This window comes from Poecilia reticulata, chromosome 7 (assembly GCF_904066995.2).
Source record: "Poecilia reticulata chromosome 7, P_reticulata-male-v2, whole genome shotgun sequence".
Lineage (NCBI taxonomy): Eukaryota > Metazoa > Chordata > Actinopteri > Cyprinodontiformes > Poeciliidae > Poecilia > Poecilia reticulata.
The window spans coordinates 13,836,346-13,852,979 of record NC_088836.1 but is presented as its reverse complement, the minus strand read 5'-3'; the positions used below and the strand labels follow the sequence as shown (position 1 = coordinate 13,852,979).

At 42.2% G+C, this 16,634-nt stretch overlaps 1 protein-coding gene across 29 annotated transcripts in view; it reads left to right on the top strand.

The window, feature by feature from the left end:
* kif1b (kinesin family member 1B) overlaps window positions 1-16,634 on the top strand; it is a 67,741-nt gene that overhangs the window by 42,301 nt on the left and 8,806 nt on the right. For 9 of the 29 annotated variants that reach the window (XM_081608916.1, XM_081608924.1, XM_081608925.1 and 6 more), the window contains 21 exons: window positions 3,417-3,522; window positions 3,620-3,637; window positions 4,230-4,378; window positions 5,772-5,950; window positions 6,306-6,446; window positions 7,724-7,978; window positions 9,740-9,858; window positions 10,096-10,181; window positions 10,349-10,478; window positions 10,764-10,917; window positions 11,088-11,178; window positions 11,268-11,386; window positions 11,848-11,903; window positions 12,188-12,388; window positions 13,752-13,860; window positions 13,965-14,031; window positions 14,171-14,255; window positions 14,606-14,711; window positions 15,014-15,040; window positions 16,305-16,419; window positions 16,496-16,629. In XM_081608916.1, coding sequence (XP_081465042.1) covers window positions 3,417-3,522; window positions 3,620-3,637; window positions 4,230-4,378; window positions 5,772-5,950; window positions 6,306-6,446; window positions 7,724-7,978; window positions 9,740-9,858; window positions 10,096-10,181; window positions 10,349-10,478; window positions 10,764-10,917; window positions 11,088-11,178; window positions 11,268-11,386; window positions 11,848-11,903; window positions 12,188-12,388; window positions 13,752-13,860; window positions 13,965-14,031; window positions 14,171-14,255; window positions 14,606-14,711; window positions 15,014-15,040; window positions 16,305-16,419; window positions 16,496-16,629 — 2,447 coding nt within the window. The remainder of the gene's footprint in view (window positions 1-3,416; window positions 3,523-3,619; window positions 3,638-4,229; window positions 4,379-5,771; window positions 5,951-6,305; window positions 6,447-7,723; window positions 7,979-9,739; window positions 9,859-10,095; window positions 10,182-10,348; window positions 10,479-10,763; window positions 10,918-11,087; window positions 11,179-11,267; window positions 11,387-11,847; window positions 11,904-12,187; window positions 12,389-13,751; window positions 13,861-13,964; window positions 14,032-14,170; window positions 14,256-14,605; window positions 14,712-15,013; window positions 15,041-16,304; window positions 16,420-16,495; window positions 16,630-16,634) is intronic. The other 20 variants (XM_081608933.1, XM_081608935.1, XM_081608934.1 and 17 more) reach the window with 15 other exon arrangements.

Below are 16,634 nucleotides of genomic sequence, written 5' to 3'. Positions count from 1 at the left end.
GTCCGGTCGTTGGAAAAGGCAGAGGTATATAAACCTCCAAATTTCTCCAGGTGAAAAACATCTGATCCTTTCACAGCCTTCCTGACCTCTTCTAAGGTACAGGGTCTAAAGATATATAAGTTTTGTGTCCCTTCCTCTAGTGAGGGATACAGTCGTGTTGCTGGAACAGCAGCGGCTGATACTGGGGCAGACGGAGCTGCTGAAGCAGCCAGGGGAGAGGTGGCTGCAGGAGCTTGCTCTCCCTGCACCGCTGCAGCATTCCGTGTGCTTGGAATTACTTTATTTGAATTTATTTAAATTTGGTCCAGGTTCGTTGACTCCTAGGGAGTCCTATGAACTGGAGATCTTTTCAGTGGGCCAGCAATTAAAATACCTTGTTGTGGTATTCCCCGCTTCGACTCTTTCGAGTGGGAGAATCTTGCCTATTGCATCCACAAGAGGTTTGCTGCTTAATTCCACTGTTTTATATGAGGTAAAATACAGAGCGGTATTTAAACCTCCAATCACTCTCACACACACAAAGCAGCAGTAGCAAACCAGCAATACCAGCACAGTAATGACTCTACGATTTAGCGCAACATTATCTGTTTTTGCCTTGTCAGAAAACTCAGCACCAGTCATGTTTTACCCATCAAAAAATCAAAACCACACAGCAATGACAAGCTTCCTATCCGCCTGAGGACTTGCCCTTATGGGGTCTCCTCGAACAGAGTTTTAGCAGAGCGACATCATACAAGGATTCTCAGACCTCAGAGTTTTAGCAGAGCGACATCATACAAGGATTCTCAAACCACAGAGTTTTAGCAGAGCGACATCATACAAGGATTCTCAAACCACAGAGTTTTAGCAGAGCGACATCATACAAGGGAACTCAAACCACTAAAATAGCCATTTTAAAATTCACCTACGTTTCTGTAGTTTTCGGGTTGTCCAGTCGGATCTCGTCACTCCGCCGTTGGCAGACAAAGTCGGACCTACGTCGCTGGCCCAGCGAAGAATTCTACTTCCTGGGTCTTTCTTTCCAGGTCCAATTGACTCTGGCCATGCATGGATTCAGCGCGTCTTCCTCTGCCTGACAGCGGTCGGTATGAGAGATCCCGGGTTTCGGCACCAAAATGATAGGTATTTTCCTAGAACCTACATAAAAGAACCACAGACAACGTATATGAATTTATGACTAAACTTCTGCAAGCAAAAGGAGAAGACTCTGTCAACTGCTTCTCAGAGCTGTTCACAGAGCGTTCTGCTTCTCTTTGGATACAGCTTGTCTTTTATTCTCAAACTTCAAAGAGGGAGGATAGGCAAGATAGACAGCAGAGGAAAAACAGCAAAGGTCGTAAAACATTTTACCTAAACAAAGCAAAGGTCGTAAAACAATTTAACATCTGGCCCCTGATCTGAGCCCGGTTCAAATCTCGGTCAAACTGTTTCACATGAAGATAACAGGCAGCTGTGACTTCCAGGTCAGTTCACACATACAGTTTAAACAAGAGAACACTTTAACCTGAATATGAACTAAAGTAACAACAAAATGATAATACCAAAAAATCTCTATCAGTCTCCATAGCCCTCTCCTGACTTTTTTTGACTTGACAATTCTGCAGCTTTTTCTGGTGATGCTGTAAATTCTTTGGAGACTTGGGGAAGTACATACTGTTCTTGCTCTGCTCAACGATCAGTTGGTCTGTCGTGGGCTTCTCCCCTGACCCACAGGTCTCCCTGAGGCCTGGCTGCTCCAGTCCATCACCAGCTGGAGCCAGACCTCCTCATCTAGGCAGGGAGTAAATATAATATTCTTAGTGCAACAATTTAAGTCAGATTAAGGTAAATCACTGAATTTGTTGATTTTGTCAAAATGTTTTGACTATCCAGGTGGTCAATGTTGGTTGCAAACCTAAATGAAAAACTAATTTCTTGTGTTTAGTAATCGTGATTTAAACATGAACACAGTTCATTATTATTTTACATATCGTTTTTCAGAATCAGGTAGACCTACTTAGCATTTTGCTTTGAAAGGGAAGAAACTTAACTTATGTTTCATCTGCTCCCTGTGCAGACAGATGCGTGTGTGTGGGTGTTTTAGGACAGTCTGCAGAAGCAGGTCACATGACACTGAAGGACAGGATGGTGCAGCAGCCAACGCACTCTGCTGGAAATGTCAATGTAAAGAAAACCAGTTTGTTGGAAAGAAATATACGAGCCAATAATAAAGCTTTGCAGCACATGCTCACATTAATGGCAGGTGATTTAAAAAAAAAAAAAAAACTCGCTCGAGAAGGTTTTGGCTGTAATGAAGTCCCAAACAAAACAACAGGTGTCAGAAGTAGAGTTTAGTTCAGGTAACTTAAAAATGCTGTGATGAGGACGGATGCAGCACTTGATATTTTAGAAGCTGTGAAAGACGAAGTAAAAAGTACTGAAAAGGCAGAGTCCAGTACTCTACTCATGTGAATTGTAATCCATTAAAATCCATTTTGTTTCTCATGACAGCGATTATCATACACTGATAGTGTTGCTCAAATGCATGTGTGTTGGAAAGAGGATTACATTTGGCTTTCAAAGCCTATAAGTATTACATTTCTAAAGTATTTGAACACTTTGAATGCGCAGTGTGAATCTAATTTATGACGTTTCCTATGATGGTGACGGTCCTGCCAGCTTCTCTCAGTCGAGCCGAGAGTTTGGGTTTCGGTTTGTCGGTAGTTTTCAGCAGCGAGGCGAGGAGGTCAGCACCAGATGAAAAGGCTTCATTGTTTTCCCAGAAGACTGTGAACAAACAAGATGAGGTCATCGGGACCACAGGCTGCCTGGCCTTCTCTGATGATGATGATGATGATTGTGATGATGATGATGGCGCCCCTCATTGGATTACATTTGACTCAGCTTCTCCCGGCTCTTTTCTTCTCCCACCGAAGCCATTTCGTCATTTTAGAAAGTGAATTGTTTACTTGGTACATTAGCCAGTGAGTTATGATACCTTTTAGCTTCTAAAGAAGCAAAACAAAAAAACAAAAAATCACTTGGCATCTGAAGTTTTAATAATGTATGCTGATGGGTTTTACTCTCTAATTTACAAATCTAATCGGTTTGGAAATGGGTTTTTTTGTTGTTGTTGTGTTTTGTTGTTCCAAGTAATACATTTTCTAGGCTATTAATATTTTCCACACTGTGCAGAAATATTCTGCTGTTTAATGTGTACTGACATGTTATTTGCCCATCATTTTAGATCATGCAAAAAATGTAACCTTACACCTATGTTGCAGACAATCTTCTTTGGCTAAATGATCAAAGTTTTCAGCAACGAAGCTCCTGGCATCAGTCCTTGGCTGTTATTTGGGCTGAATTGTGCTGCTGATTTCACCTGTGTGTCCAGCTGATGGACAGCTGTCCATGTCCCCCTGTGTGTCGGTGTCCAGGTTTACGAGAGCAAACTGCAGGAGCTCCAGAAGCAGGTGGAGACACGCTCTCTGGTCGCAGAGACGCCCGACGAGGCAGAGCTGGAGGAGGAGGAAGAGGAGGAAGGTGTGTACTAAGAAGATGTTTCTTTTGCTGCATTGGCCATGAATGGAAAGTGTATGAATAAATGAGCTGTGTGTTTTCTTCCACATTCTGTGTCCAGAGCCTAAATTACTGGGATGTGCGTATATAATTTTTCTATAGTCATCTTTTATTCCAAGACATATTAATAGTCATTCTAATTTCCCACCCAAGGTACTAATTGAGATCAGACTATAGATTCATAAATCTAATCCAACATAACGGTTAGCTAGATGTTTAAACGGCGTACTGTTTTAACGTTTCAGCCAGTCGGCTACAAGTTGTCTTAAAAAGTCAGACAACTGTAGCTCTTCCTAATTTCATTTTCCATTTTTTTAACACCTTTCTGGCTTCTGCTTGAAGTTTTAAGTCCAGCTGCTGTTGGTAAGTCGATACTTTTAGAAATTGTGTGGAGCTGAATTGGAAAAATAGTCCAGTTTGGATTTTAAAACGGTCTTACTGTCTCTGCGCCGTCATTTCTTGTAGGAAATTTGCCTTCATGATTCCACGTTATGAATTATGCTGATTTTCTTCCACTAATTTAACGTTCTCTGAACCCGTGGAGAGGTTTAAACAATCCAAACTGTTCTGTAAAGACCTTTCAGAACTTTTTTCCTCCTGGTTTAATTTGCCTTTAAAACGCGCCGTGAGCTTTATGTTAATGTCACCTCTGCTCGGTGTGTTCTCCACAGTGCCGTGGACGCAGCATGAGTTCGAGCTGGCTCAGTGGGCCTTCAGGAAGTGGAGGTACCATCAGTTCACCTCCCTGCGTGACCAGCTGTGGGGGAATGCCGTGTATCTGAAGGAGGCCAACGCCATCAGTGTGGAGCTGAAGAAAAAAGTGAGAGAAATGATGCTGCTGTTAGGTTTTGTTACGATGAATATGACAATGTGCGTTATGCTGCAGTAACAGAGGACTGCTCTGATGCAATATTTGGTAATGCATTCCCGCTCTGCAGGCCAATAATGAGTCATTTGGGTAAACTTTGATTCTTCAAATAAATAAAGATAAATTGTGTCCAAGAGGCCAAAAGCTGTTGGAGAATGGTGATGAAATCATAATGACGTGCAAGACGAGACTGAGGAAAATGTGGGTTAATTGCATCTGCTGGAGGTGAAACGCATATAATTTATAATGTAAATTAGTTTTTGACATTTAAAGTCGGGTCTTCTCCTGGGTTCCCTTGTTTTGGTATATTTCTTAAATGTTCTGGAAATTGTTTATGATGCAGAAATAAGTCGTGTGCATCATCCTTAATGAGTGGAGCTGTTGGGTAATTTATGCTTTGTATTGCCTTAACCTTTTCTCGGTGGATCAAAGTCAGAACTTTAATTGGATCGGAGAGTTTCTGGGATTATCCGGTTACAAAGCTAAAATACAGCCTGTGGCCTGTTCTTAATACTTATTGCTCGATCAGGCAAAATGGATAAATAAGTAGGTCTACTTTATACGGGCAGTTTTAGTCTAAAACAATTTTGTGACAATTTTGGATTGAATTGAATTTGACTGAATTAGACTGGTTTGTCCCATGAGAAGACAGTTATCAAATTAAATGTTTAATTTGGGGTCTCTCGTTCTTGCAGCCTTTAAATGATCTTCCTACTGTGTGACTAGAAATGACAAGTTGCATATCCTGCCGACTAGATTTCTAAACCCAAACCTGTGTGATGTCTTCCGGCAGTGCAGGGCATCACGAGGGAAGCCAAAAGCATCCACTGATGTTTAGAAGTTAAACGGTTTTTGGCAGTCAGTCACAGCAGAAAACTGAGTCCAAAATACACATTATGACTCTGCTGGACTTTGTATGCCTTACCTTTGATATTATTTAGCTAAGACGTTGCATCTCCCTCATAGTTTTACATCCACCTGCTCAGGACGTGACACTTTAATGTAATGTTGACTGAATGTGGTGAGGGGAAATAAAATGGTAGAGGAGCTGCGCTCTAGTCTGACTTTTAAATCATCCAGAATGCAGCATTGATCCACTGTCGCATAGACAAATTGAAGTGGGAGCAAATCTAAAGCCGGTTCGCTGTAGTTTACCTTCCACCAGGAAACAAAGGGATTTACACTCCACATAAACCGCAAGATGCTACAGAAGAGTCACTTTACACAGGATTTTCATCTTGAGTTTTCATTCTCTGGATGTTTTAAAGTCAAGTTTTGGTAACAGTTTGAGCCCGAAGCGACTCGTTGAGGGTGAAGTCCTTCCTAAATTCTCCCTCTTCCGCAGGTCCAGTTCCAGTTCGTCCTGCTGACAGACACGCTGTACTCTCCGCTGCCCCCTGAGCTCCTGCCCCCAGAGCCGGAGAAGGATCGCGACCCGAGACCCTTCCCTCGCACCGTGGTCGCTGTCGAGGTTCAGGACCTGAAGAACGGAGCTACACACTACTGGTCCCTGGAGAAACTCAAGTAATAATTACCTTAATTTGCACACACATGATGTAGCCACGAGTGCAGTTGGACTACGCGGCGGCGTCTACTTCAGTTGTTGCAAACTGTTTGATTATTGCTCTGACTTAATTAGATATAGGCATCTGTAGTATGAGTTTCAAAAAAGTCATTTGTATACAGTATCTTAAAAATCAATCGTTTTGAATTATCTTTGCCTATTTTTCTTTTCTTTTTTTTAATCTCTACAGAGAAAATAGTCAAATTCAAATCATCTGTACATCATCAGTTTTTCTCCCCCTCCAGTTTTTTTTTTAGTGAGCTGTAAATTCCCATCCTGCATCCATTAATCCTGAGTGCATGTGGTCATTTACAGGCAGAGGCTGGAGCAGATGAGGGAGATGTACGACCGTGCTGGAGAAATGGCCTCCGCTCACCAGGACGGCGACGGAGAGGGAACTCTGACGGGAAACGACCCGTTCTACGACCGTTTCCACTGGTTTAAGCTCGTGGGGAGGTTTGTAGCCGAATATGAACACTACACATTTCAACTAAATAGTTTTGGTTCTTGCTTTTTTTTTTTTTTTCTTTTGCTTTTGTAACAAATTCGTTAAACAGTACAGGGGAAGAGTTGGTTACCAGTATGAGCACATTTAAGCTGGCTTAAAAAGTGTTGCTACACTTTTCATTGTTTTTAAAAAGAGCAATTAGATCGTATTATTCATTTGTGTTTAAAAATTTGTTCTGTATCATTTCCCAAAGCTGTACTGAAGCTTTTAGGATTTCTTCATGCGTTTCGTTTTTCATCGCCATCACTTCTCATTGGAGATTCATGTATCAGTCATATCACATGTTTCCCACATCATGTTTTGTCATTTGTACCAGATGATGTTTTGTTCATTATTTAAATTTGTTTGTCCATTTTATTTGTTTTTGTGATTTTTTTATTTTTATTTATTTGAATGTGTATTTATTTTTTTCCACGTCACATTTTGAGTTTTTGTGACTATTTGTTGTGTTCCCTTTATTTCTGCATCACTTTGTATTGTTGTTGGTTGCCATGCTCTTCCTGATGCGTCCTATAATTCATGTTAACATGGGGTATGGATGAGGTGGGGGAATGTTGGCGTTTTGTGTTTTATCCTCTTTCAGGCGGCGTACATGAGGAGATTTACATGCTAATCCATTAATGTGCCATTATTCATATTGGTTTAAAATAGCATTTCTGGTATTTGCTGTGGCACCTGTGATTAGTTTAATGCCGGCTCTTTATGAAATGAATCCTAAACTGAAAAGCTTTTTCTGTGGCTTTTGCTTTAAATGAATGCATGTAATTAATGCAGTGAAAAGTGAGGCTTTCTTTTTATTTTTAATTATTTGAATTAAAGCAGGGTTCCTACACAGTTTGGAATTTGATCCGAGTATTTTTCAGATCTGGATAAATATTTTCACTTGTCCTTTTTTTTTTCCTCTTTCCGTCCTTTTAATTTATTTGTGAAGATTTCCCATTTGAATCCACTTGTGAAATATCTCTTACAAAGCTATAGTGAGCTTTAGGATTTTATGTTTTGCAAAGAACTGAGAACTCTGGAGAGCTAAGTCTCCAGAAGTCTGAAATATTTATTTAAAAATGTGTAGGAACCCTGAAAGCTTAGAAAAACAGCAGGAATTTTTCAAAATGAAATGATATCACTGATGCCTCACAAAGCGCCTGAAGCTTTTTTTTTTTTTTTTAACTCTTCTTTGACTCCACTGTTACCCTCGCTGCCGCTCCCAAACCTTCGCATCCCCCAGCAGCTCTCCCATCTTCAACGGCTGCGTCAACGAGCACCTGGCCGACCGAACGCCCTCGCCCACGTTCTCCACCTCCGACTCGGAGATCACCGAGCTGGCAGACGAGCGCCAGAGCGAGATGTCGGACTTCATAGACGACGAGGCGTTTGTGGACGACACGAGCTCGGATGCGGGCACCGAAGAGGGCTCAGACATCTTCAGCGATGGGCAGGACCCCTTCTACGACCGCTCCCCCTGGTTCATCCTGGTGGGAAGGTCGGTGATCTGGGCGTTTCCTCTTCCTCTGCTCACAGAGGCTGGGACAGGAGAGCTGATGTTGGCTTGTTTCACTTTAGCTGAATGCAGTAAAAAGTAGCTGAAGTATCAAAGATTAGAGTATAATTTATTTTAAAAAAATAATTGAATGTAATAGTAGTTGTTGTTTTTTTCTTCTCTCAGACTCAGAGAAGCTGGAAATAAATGAAGTATATTTTTTTTATTTAACATAATTCGTCATCCTTCTGTGCTCTGAGGTTGGTTGTTGAAAATCTACTTTTAATTTGGACTCCGTTCCTAAGAATGATGAAAAGCCAGCACCACCTCCTGCCGTCGTCCTCCTGCCAGATATCTCATCCTCCACCACCACACTCTGCTGACTGCATTAACTCCCATCTGTCTCTTAAAACTGCCTATTTGTTGTGATTAAGCAAACTAAGTACTTGTTCTTTTTGTTGGCTTTTTCCGTTTTTAAACTTGGTTTGTTTTCGGTTTGATTTTCCTTTTTTTCTTTTTTGTTTGTGTTACTTTGAAATCATTTTATTTCTGAAATGTATAAACTCAGAGTTTTGTCATTTGACCGATTTGGGGAAAACAGTTTATCATCTACTTTCTTTAGTGGGTGTATTTAGGAGTTGAAATAAAAACAAAACCACAAAAAAAATCTTACAATTTGCAGGTATTAAGTAATTAAAATGCATTGAATAGAGTTAGGTCTCATATAACTGTGAGTACTGTTACACCTCCAAGTAAAGTTGCCCAGTTTGTTCCCCTACTTTTGCACCAACATGTTACCTTTTCATTTTGTATCACGTCATACCCATAGGCTCAAACCAGTGACGTTCAGGTGTTTTTTCTGTAGTTTAGTTTTCTTTTCTTTTTTTCTGTAATTTTGGAGGCAAACAGTCATAAGAGTTGAAATCTCTGACCTAATTATACTTAACTTTGTGTTGCCACCTCGTTTCCATTTATTTTGGTTCTGTTGGGTTGCTCCTGAAATGTGATCAGTCACAATAACTCGTAGCTACCTTACCTTGCACTACTTACTCTAGACTCAATAGACGATAGAATATTGTGTACATGTAAAAATATTCCTGAAGTTGATGTAAACTGATGCATGGTCAGTAAAAAGACAGCCTGTGGCAGACTGGTCGATTTGCTATTTAACATCAGCCACAGAGTAACCAAAAATGTACAAAATGGAGAAGCTCCTCCTGAAAACATAATGTCGTAGCAATAAGCAGAGTCGGTGCATCAAAATAAGACAACACATGGGTGCAGGTTTGTCCCTGCATCACTTTGACTTCAGATACTCTACAGATGGATGTCTTGTGGTTTGGTTTTGGGCATCGAAGTGCTGCAGGTTGTTATAGAGTGTAACTAGGAGCGCTGCAATTGCAAATCATGTCTTTTGAAACGAAATGGCAGTGACACCAGCGGCCAATGGCCAACACTGTAAAATGCTGTTTCATAGCCTTTACTGCTACAATCTGCTAATCAGTCATTCCACTGTTAAACTTTATGAGACACAAAAATGCAACTATTAAGTATAAAAAGAGATTTTAAGTAGCTCTTGCTCATTACATTGCCTTTTTTTCGTTTTCATTTACTTTGTTGTCACTAATATTTTACTGCATATATTTGTTAATAACTTGTCGTAAACATGTTAAATCTTTAAACCTCTGCTAAATAAATGCTACAGTTATTGATGCTGCTGTTGTTCATTGTTTCTCTTCTCCCTTTTTTTATTTTTTCCCTCAGAGCTTTTGTGTACCTGAGCAACCTGCTGTATCCTGTGCCGCTTGTTCACCGGGTTGCCATAGTTACAGAAAAGGGCGAGGTGCGAGGCTTCCTGCGCGTGGGGGTCCAGGCTATAGCTGGTGAGTAATTAATGAGATCTCTAATGCTCCGGGATTATTACCAGCAACTAACAAAATATGTGCAGCTCTAAGTTTGGCTTTGAGATTCCAGTGGCAGCATGTGGGAGAGTCCTGAGGGATCCGATGTGCTGGCAACGCAGAGATTCCCTCAGATCCTTTATTTATTCCCTTTGATGTGGTTTGACAGTTTAGGTTTGTGACAGATCGGGATAAAAGGAGGGTTTGTTTCTCTTCTAGCTGACGAGGAGGCTCCAGATTACGGATCCGGGGTTAGACAGTCGGGGACTGCCAAGATTTCTTTTGATGATGAATACTTCAAAAAGGTGAGCTGCCTGGAGTCGCATGAAAAGCCGTTTGAAACTCAGACACTTTATTTCTATTTTTTATTTTTTTCTCCAAAAATACCAACTTGGTAAAGAAACTTTAGAAACTCAAACCCTCTTTAGACCAGCTATATGCTAATGCCTCCGACTTTTATCCATCCAATCAGAATGACTTTCCCTCTACGGTCATGACCCGCTCCGGCTTGTCCCTGGAGGAACTGCGCATTGTGGAGGGTCAGGGTCAGAGCTCAGAGGTCATCACACCCTCCGAGGAGCTCAACAGAATCAACGACATGGGTACGGCCGCCAGACTTTCAACCTCTCCACTCGTAAATCTTCAGCCTCTCTTCCCTTCGCCGGAGAACGCGCCCGGCAGATGTCCCTGCTGGATCCAAAGTCGAGCTTTGTCGTGTAAATGAGGCGATTGCAGGGGGTTTTATTTGCTGTGAGAAAATTTTTACAAAAGATTAAAAAAGAGTGAACAGCAGGAGTGATGAATAAAGAGGAGCAATTCACACGCCAGCAGCTGTAAGTTTTTTTTTTGTTTTGGTCATTTTTAACTGACCCTGTTGTTCTCCTCAGACCTGAAGCTGGGCAACGTCCCAGACACCAAGCTGAGTCACAGTGAGGGTCTGGCAGGCCAGCTAGAGGTGGGGAGCATCTTCACCTTCCGCGTGACCGTCCTCCAGGCCAGCGGCGTCCCACCTGAGTACGCCGACATCTTTTGCCAGTTCAAGTGAGTCGACATTCTTCAAAAATGAGAGCGGCGCCATTTAGGTCGCCTGAAATAACGGTTTGCTATGCTTCACGAAGCCTTCGGCTTAGGGAAACTGCAACAGCGTTACACGTTTGTGCGTAAATGTAATTAATTGAACCACTCTGACTTGTGTTCACGTTTTGCTTCAGTTTTCTCCATCGCCACGATGAGGCTTTCTCCACCGAGCCGCTGAAGAACACCGGCAAAGGAGCTCCGCTGGGTTTCTACCACGTCCAGAACGTGAGTACAGACATGTGGACGTCATTCCTTCAATTGAACCGTTCCTTTTGACCAGAAACTAAATAATTCTTTTCCTTTTTTCTTTGCAGGTTTCAGTGGAGGTCACGGAGTCTTTTATTGAGTACATTAAGAACAAGCCCATTGTGTTTGAGGTGTTCGGCCACTATCAGCAGCACCCGCTGCACATCCACGGCCAGGACCTGATCAGGTTGGTAGCTTTTAGAAAAATACCTTCTACAGAAATGTAGAATACAGTGCCTTCAAAAGTATCTTTTTCTTTTTCCTCATGTTGTCGCATAAGAAAAGCAAACTTCTGATTTATTTGCATTTTAGATTAAACACAGTGATTAATTATTGTGTAAATGGAGGAAAAGGAGACATGATTTTAAAAATAAGAATTTTACAGATGAATTTCTGAAAAGTTTGCCATACATTTGAATCTAGAACCTCTTCTTATTCTGATACCCTGAAATAAAGTGTCTTTAAAAATCACTTGAAGGGAGAAAAGGTGAACCTCAGGGCTTGTAGCAAAATGTTGTTTACAAATTATCCACGCAGGGAACTATTTTCTGATGGCCTATTGTATTAAATACAAATAAAAAAATGTGACTTCATTGAAGACACATTTTGCACTAAAATACATATTTCCTTTCTTTCTGTGTTGAACAGTCCTCCAACACCGTCACGGAAATACTACCCCATCCCCATGCCTTTGTCCAAACCAGGTAACAAATCGTCACAACGCCGCGATACAGTGAAATGTTCTGTCACCGTCACTTCCCCGTATCTTTGACTTTGTTATGTAACCATACGTCACGTGTCCTTTTTTCATTTCTCGCTTCCTTTGGATCTTTTTTTGTCTTATTAAATCATTTTTCTACAATCTCTATAATCCTCTTACCCAACTCTGTCCTGCCACCCCTCCCCCACTCTTCTTTTTTCCTCCACACATCTATTCACCCATCTTTTCTGCTGTCCACACACAAACACACACACATCACCCACCCAGACCACACCCGTAAGATCGAGTTGATCCGTTACCTCGTGAGCGGCTATGTTAACGGCAAAGTGCTGGACACGATATCTGAGCACGCCAACGCCCTCGCCTCCTCCGCCGTGGCCAGCCTGGAGGACGAGGCTGACCAGCTCTCGCACTTCCCCTTCCTCTCAGCGCTCCACGACCCCGTGTTCACTGTGCCTAAGCACCACGGTTGGTACACAGGACTCGGTAGCGGTTGAGGCATTAGATGCCCCCCCAACCCACTAGATACTGTTTTGTGATTAGACTAGCGCTTTGTTCTTGTGCTGCTCCACGCCTGCAGGTGCACACCAGAGCACTGCAGTGATCACGTTTGGGTCCCGACGGCTCAGCTCAAACCTCCCCTTGCTGCTTAGACTGACCGGAGCTCCTACCTTCCAGTAGATGTCTCATATTTGCAGAAATTTTAATTGTGTCCCAAGTTGTGAAGCGACAATTAATCGCAAAAGACAGCTGGTTAGACTACGGAGGGCAGCTGAATTGTTTCAAGCTATATATATAACAGAAATGAATGTGCGAATGGGAGATTAGCTGGTTTCATCAGCATAATAATCCTGCTGAAGTGTCAGACAGCAGGGAGCGGTCAGCATTGGTGTAATCTGTGATTTAACTCCTCACATCGTCTCCACCTTTCAGTCAGGCCCTTGCAAAAACATTCGCACTCATTGATTTCTCACATTTGTGATGCTGCAACGAAACACTTCAGTAAAATGAAGAACAACAATATGTGGGTTTTCAAAAAAAACAAAAAACCTGTTACTAATCAAAATCTGAAAAGTGTGGCATGCATTTCTACTTGTAAATTCTTTGTCACATGTATAAACAGTTCTTCTTTGTAAGGAATCTCAGGCTCAGTCAGATTAGATGAGTGGCATCTGTGATGATCTCTTTCCATCTCTTGCCACAGACTCAATTGGATTATAGGTCTGGACTTTGACTAGGCCAATCTCGCACATCGATACACTTTGATCTACAGAGTTCCATTGTAGCTTGGATGCATGTTGAGGCTCAAATAGTTTTAACCTCTCCCAGGTTTTCTTGAAGAATCGCACACAGACCGAACAGCGTCCCCATAGCATGATGCTGCCACCTCTGTTTTACTGTGGGATTTGTGGGTTCAGGGTGATTCACTGGTTTTCTTTGTCCCTGACCTGATGCCTGAGTGTCTCGGTCTTCATGTTCACTAATGTTCTCTAACGACCCTCTGGATTAAATCGCAAGCGACTTTATTTACTAATTAAATGAGGAAAAAATTCAAATACACCTTTACAGTTTTCATATTTTCATTTGTAAAAATGTATCTTCACGTTGTTGTTTTCTATCACAATGTCCAAATAAAACACATTGAAGCCTACAGTTGGGCTGTGGCAAAAACTAAAAAGCTTTTTTACCTTTGCAAAGCCCTGTGTAATCCACTAGACTCAGCAATGCGCACATACGACACATAAAACGTTGTCTGGTATTAAACACTGAAATTCACTGAAATGTCGAATTTAAAATACTTAGCTGATGGATGTTTGTGTTTTTTTAATAGTTCCAGCCACCAAGCTGAACACCATCACCAAGTCTAACCTGGGTCATTGCGTCAGCAAGTACGACCTGCTCGTCTGGTTCGAGATAAGCGAGCTGGAGCCGACCGGAGAGTGAGTGTGTCTCTTTGCACCGTTCCCACAGGGATGAATCCAGCCTCTAAAAATGCATGGAAGCCCATTGATAAAATCTAACCTGGTTTTGTCCACACACACAGGTACATCCCGGCTATCGTGGATCACAGTGCCGGATTGCCCTGCCATGGCACCTACCTTCTGCACCAGGTAAGGTTACAACATTTCCCACTCCCCAAAACTCAGAAGACAAAGACTTGTCTATCTGTAATAATACTGACGTACAAGTTGTTTCTGTTGCCGTGGTTTTTATGTCGTAATCTTGATCTCCTCTTCATCTTTTCTGCAGGGGATCCAGCGGAGGATCACAGTGACTCTTATACACGAGAAGGGCAGCGAGCTCCACTGGAAGGATGTTCGTGAGCTGGTTGTAGGTGAGCCATCTGTCCGTGAGCTTCACTCGATCCAATGGAAACTAGACGGTAACGCGGGGTAAAAAACGTGAGGGTAAACCCTGTAGAAGAGGCTTTACTGTGAATATACCACGCACACCTATGGGAGGGGAAGAGAGGCTTCTGTTTTGCTTAAGGCAGCTTCTCTTTCTAAGCTTTTTATACACTGCAGCTGCTGCAGATGGACCAAATAATTACATTTCACATTTTTCACATGCAGCCTCTGGACTCTGACCAGATGCTTGTAGAGTTGTGTGGTTTTTATTTTTATTGCTGACTAGAAAAAGTCTCAGTGACCGTATTGACGCGTCATGCCGTTGTATCTCCATCAGGTCGTATCAGGAACAAGGCCGAGGTGGACGACAGCGCAGCCGACGCTGTCCTGTCCCTGAACATCATTTCTGCCAAGAACATCAAGTCATCCCACAACACCAACAGGTACGTGGACTGGACTCTGAGAGTTACTTTCGCTCTGATGAACTCTAAACCTGACAATCCATCTGTTTGTTGTTTTTGTTGTGTAGGCTTTTCATGTTTTGGTGTTGAAAATATGTGAAAATGTTCTTGTCTTTATAGTTTCTGAGGGTAAAATGAATTCATTGCATGAGCTTCCTGTTGTTTGTTTTTTATTTACAGTTGTTGATGTGCTTTATTGTTTCTGTTGCCTGACTCTTTGTGCTTCTCTTTTTATTCTGTACACTCTTTCCTCCTGCTGCTGCTGGACTCTTGATTGTCCTCAGGCTTTCTATTGATAAGGATATTGATAGGTACCATTCATCAGAGAGCATAAGGCCTTCAATGAAGGACCTTTATGTCTCTCTTTTAGAACCTGTAGACTCTTAGAAATAAGTTTAGTAGATTTTTGGTTCCTGAGCCCCTTCCCTGCTTGTTGCATAAGATATGTCTTTGTTTCATTACCATTAATTTCCTAAAACTCTCAAAATGTTGATGGACAAAGGCGATCCAAATGCAAAGGCACCCTGATCAGTACTACTTTTATACATTTAGAAGTTTGTGACTTTAGTATAAACAAAAGTCGTGAGTTGACCTACTTTCAATTTGATTCAAGTTTTTTGTTTTGTTAATTACCGTATTTTCCACACTATGAGGTGCACCTAAAAACCTTCAATTTCCTCAAAAGGCGAAAGTGCGCCTTATAACCCGGTGCGCCTTATATATGAACCAATATTGAGCCACAACAGGTCTAGCAACTACGGTAAGCAGCCGCCGATTTAATTTTCCCCGCAGAAGAAGAAGTGCGCAGTGCATGCTGGGATAGTTGTCAGAATGCTGGTTTGTTAATAAAGTTTGATAATACATTTAAAGCCAGGTGGGGCTGGGGGGCGGGGGAAGAGAGACAGAGACTGCGGCGGCAGCGTGTCGGTTGGTCTGTGTTACCCAGAAAGCAGTTGGGCACAATATCACAACACCAACACCGTGAGTGAAACAACGACTGGGACAGCCTACTGTATAAAGTACTCGGGACCATTTCTTTACAGATGTGGATGTGTAATAATAAAGTATGGAACAAATTGGCAACCCAAACTGAAGCGTCTATTCTATGCGCCTTATATATGAAAAAAGTTTTTAAATTATAGTGCGGAAAATACGGTATCCTAAAATTCAGTAAGGTCACTGTCTGTGGGTAAATGCTCCCCCCGCTGGTAGACAAAGATAAATGCAACCTCACCGAAAAGGAATTGGTTTGTAAAAAGAATACATGTCAGTATATTCAAAAAGGCAGCTTTGCTTTTAGTTGCATCATGCTGAACTTTATTCTCAGTATGTTCCAGCTCCTACCTTGAGTCTCGTCTTGTCTTTGTGTCTTCTCTGTGTTTGTCCTCGCATCCTGTCACGATGAAAGCGTTTTCAGCCGTCTAGACCTGTGCACATCCACACACCAGTTCTTTAGCCAAATCCCAAGCTTCCATGTCACAATGAGAAACGCAACATCAAAAATGTCTTTTTTTCAAGCGAGACTTCCCAAACCTCAACTCCTGTTGCTTTCCTTTGTTTATTTTTTCCCTTCAGAACATTCTATCGTTTTGAAGCCGTGTGGGACAGCTCGCTGCACAACTCCCTCCTGTTGAACCGAGTCACTCCGTACGGAGAGAAGATCTACTTGACTCTGTCTGCATATCTGGAGGTTTGTCTTTCCGCTCTGTCTCACGGCGATCTCGCTGCGTCTCGGACGTTGGCTCACTCGCACCTCTGCTTTTCAGCTGGACCACTGCATCCAGCCCGCCATCATCACCAAAGACATCTGCATGGTGTTCTACTCCCGGGACGCCAAGATCTCCCCGCCGCGTTCTCTCAGGAACCTCTTTGGGAGTGGGTACTCCAAAACTCCTGACTGGTAAG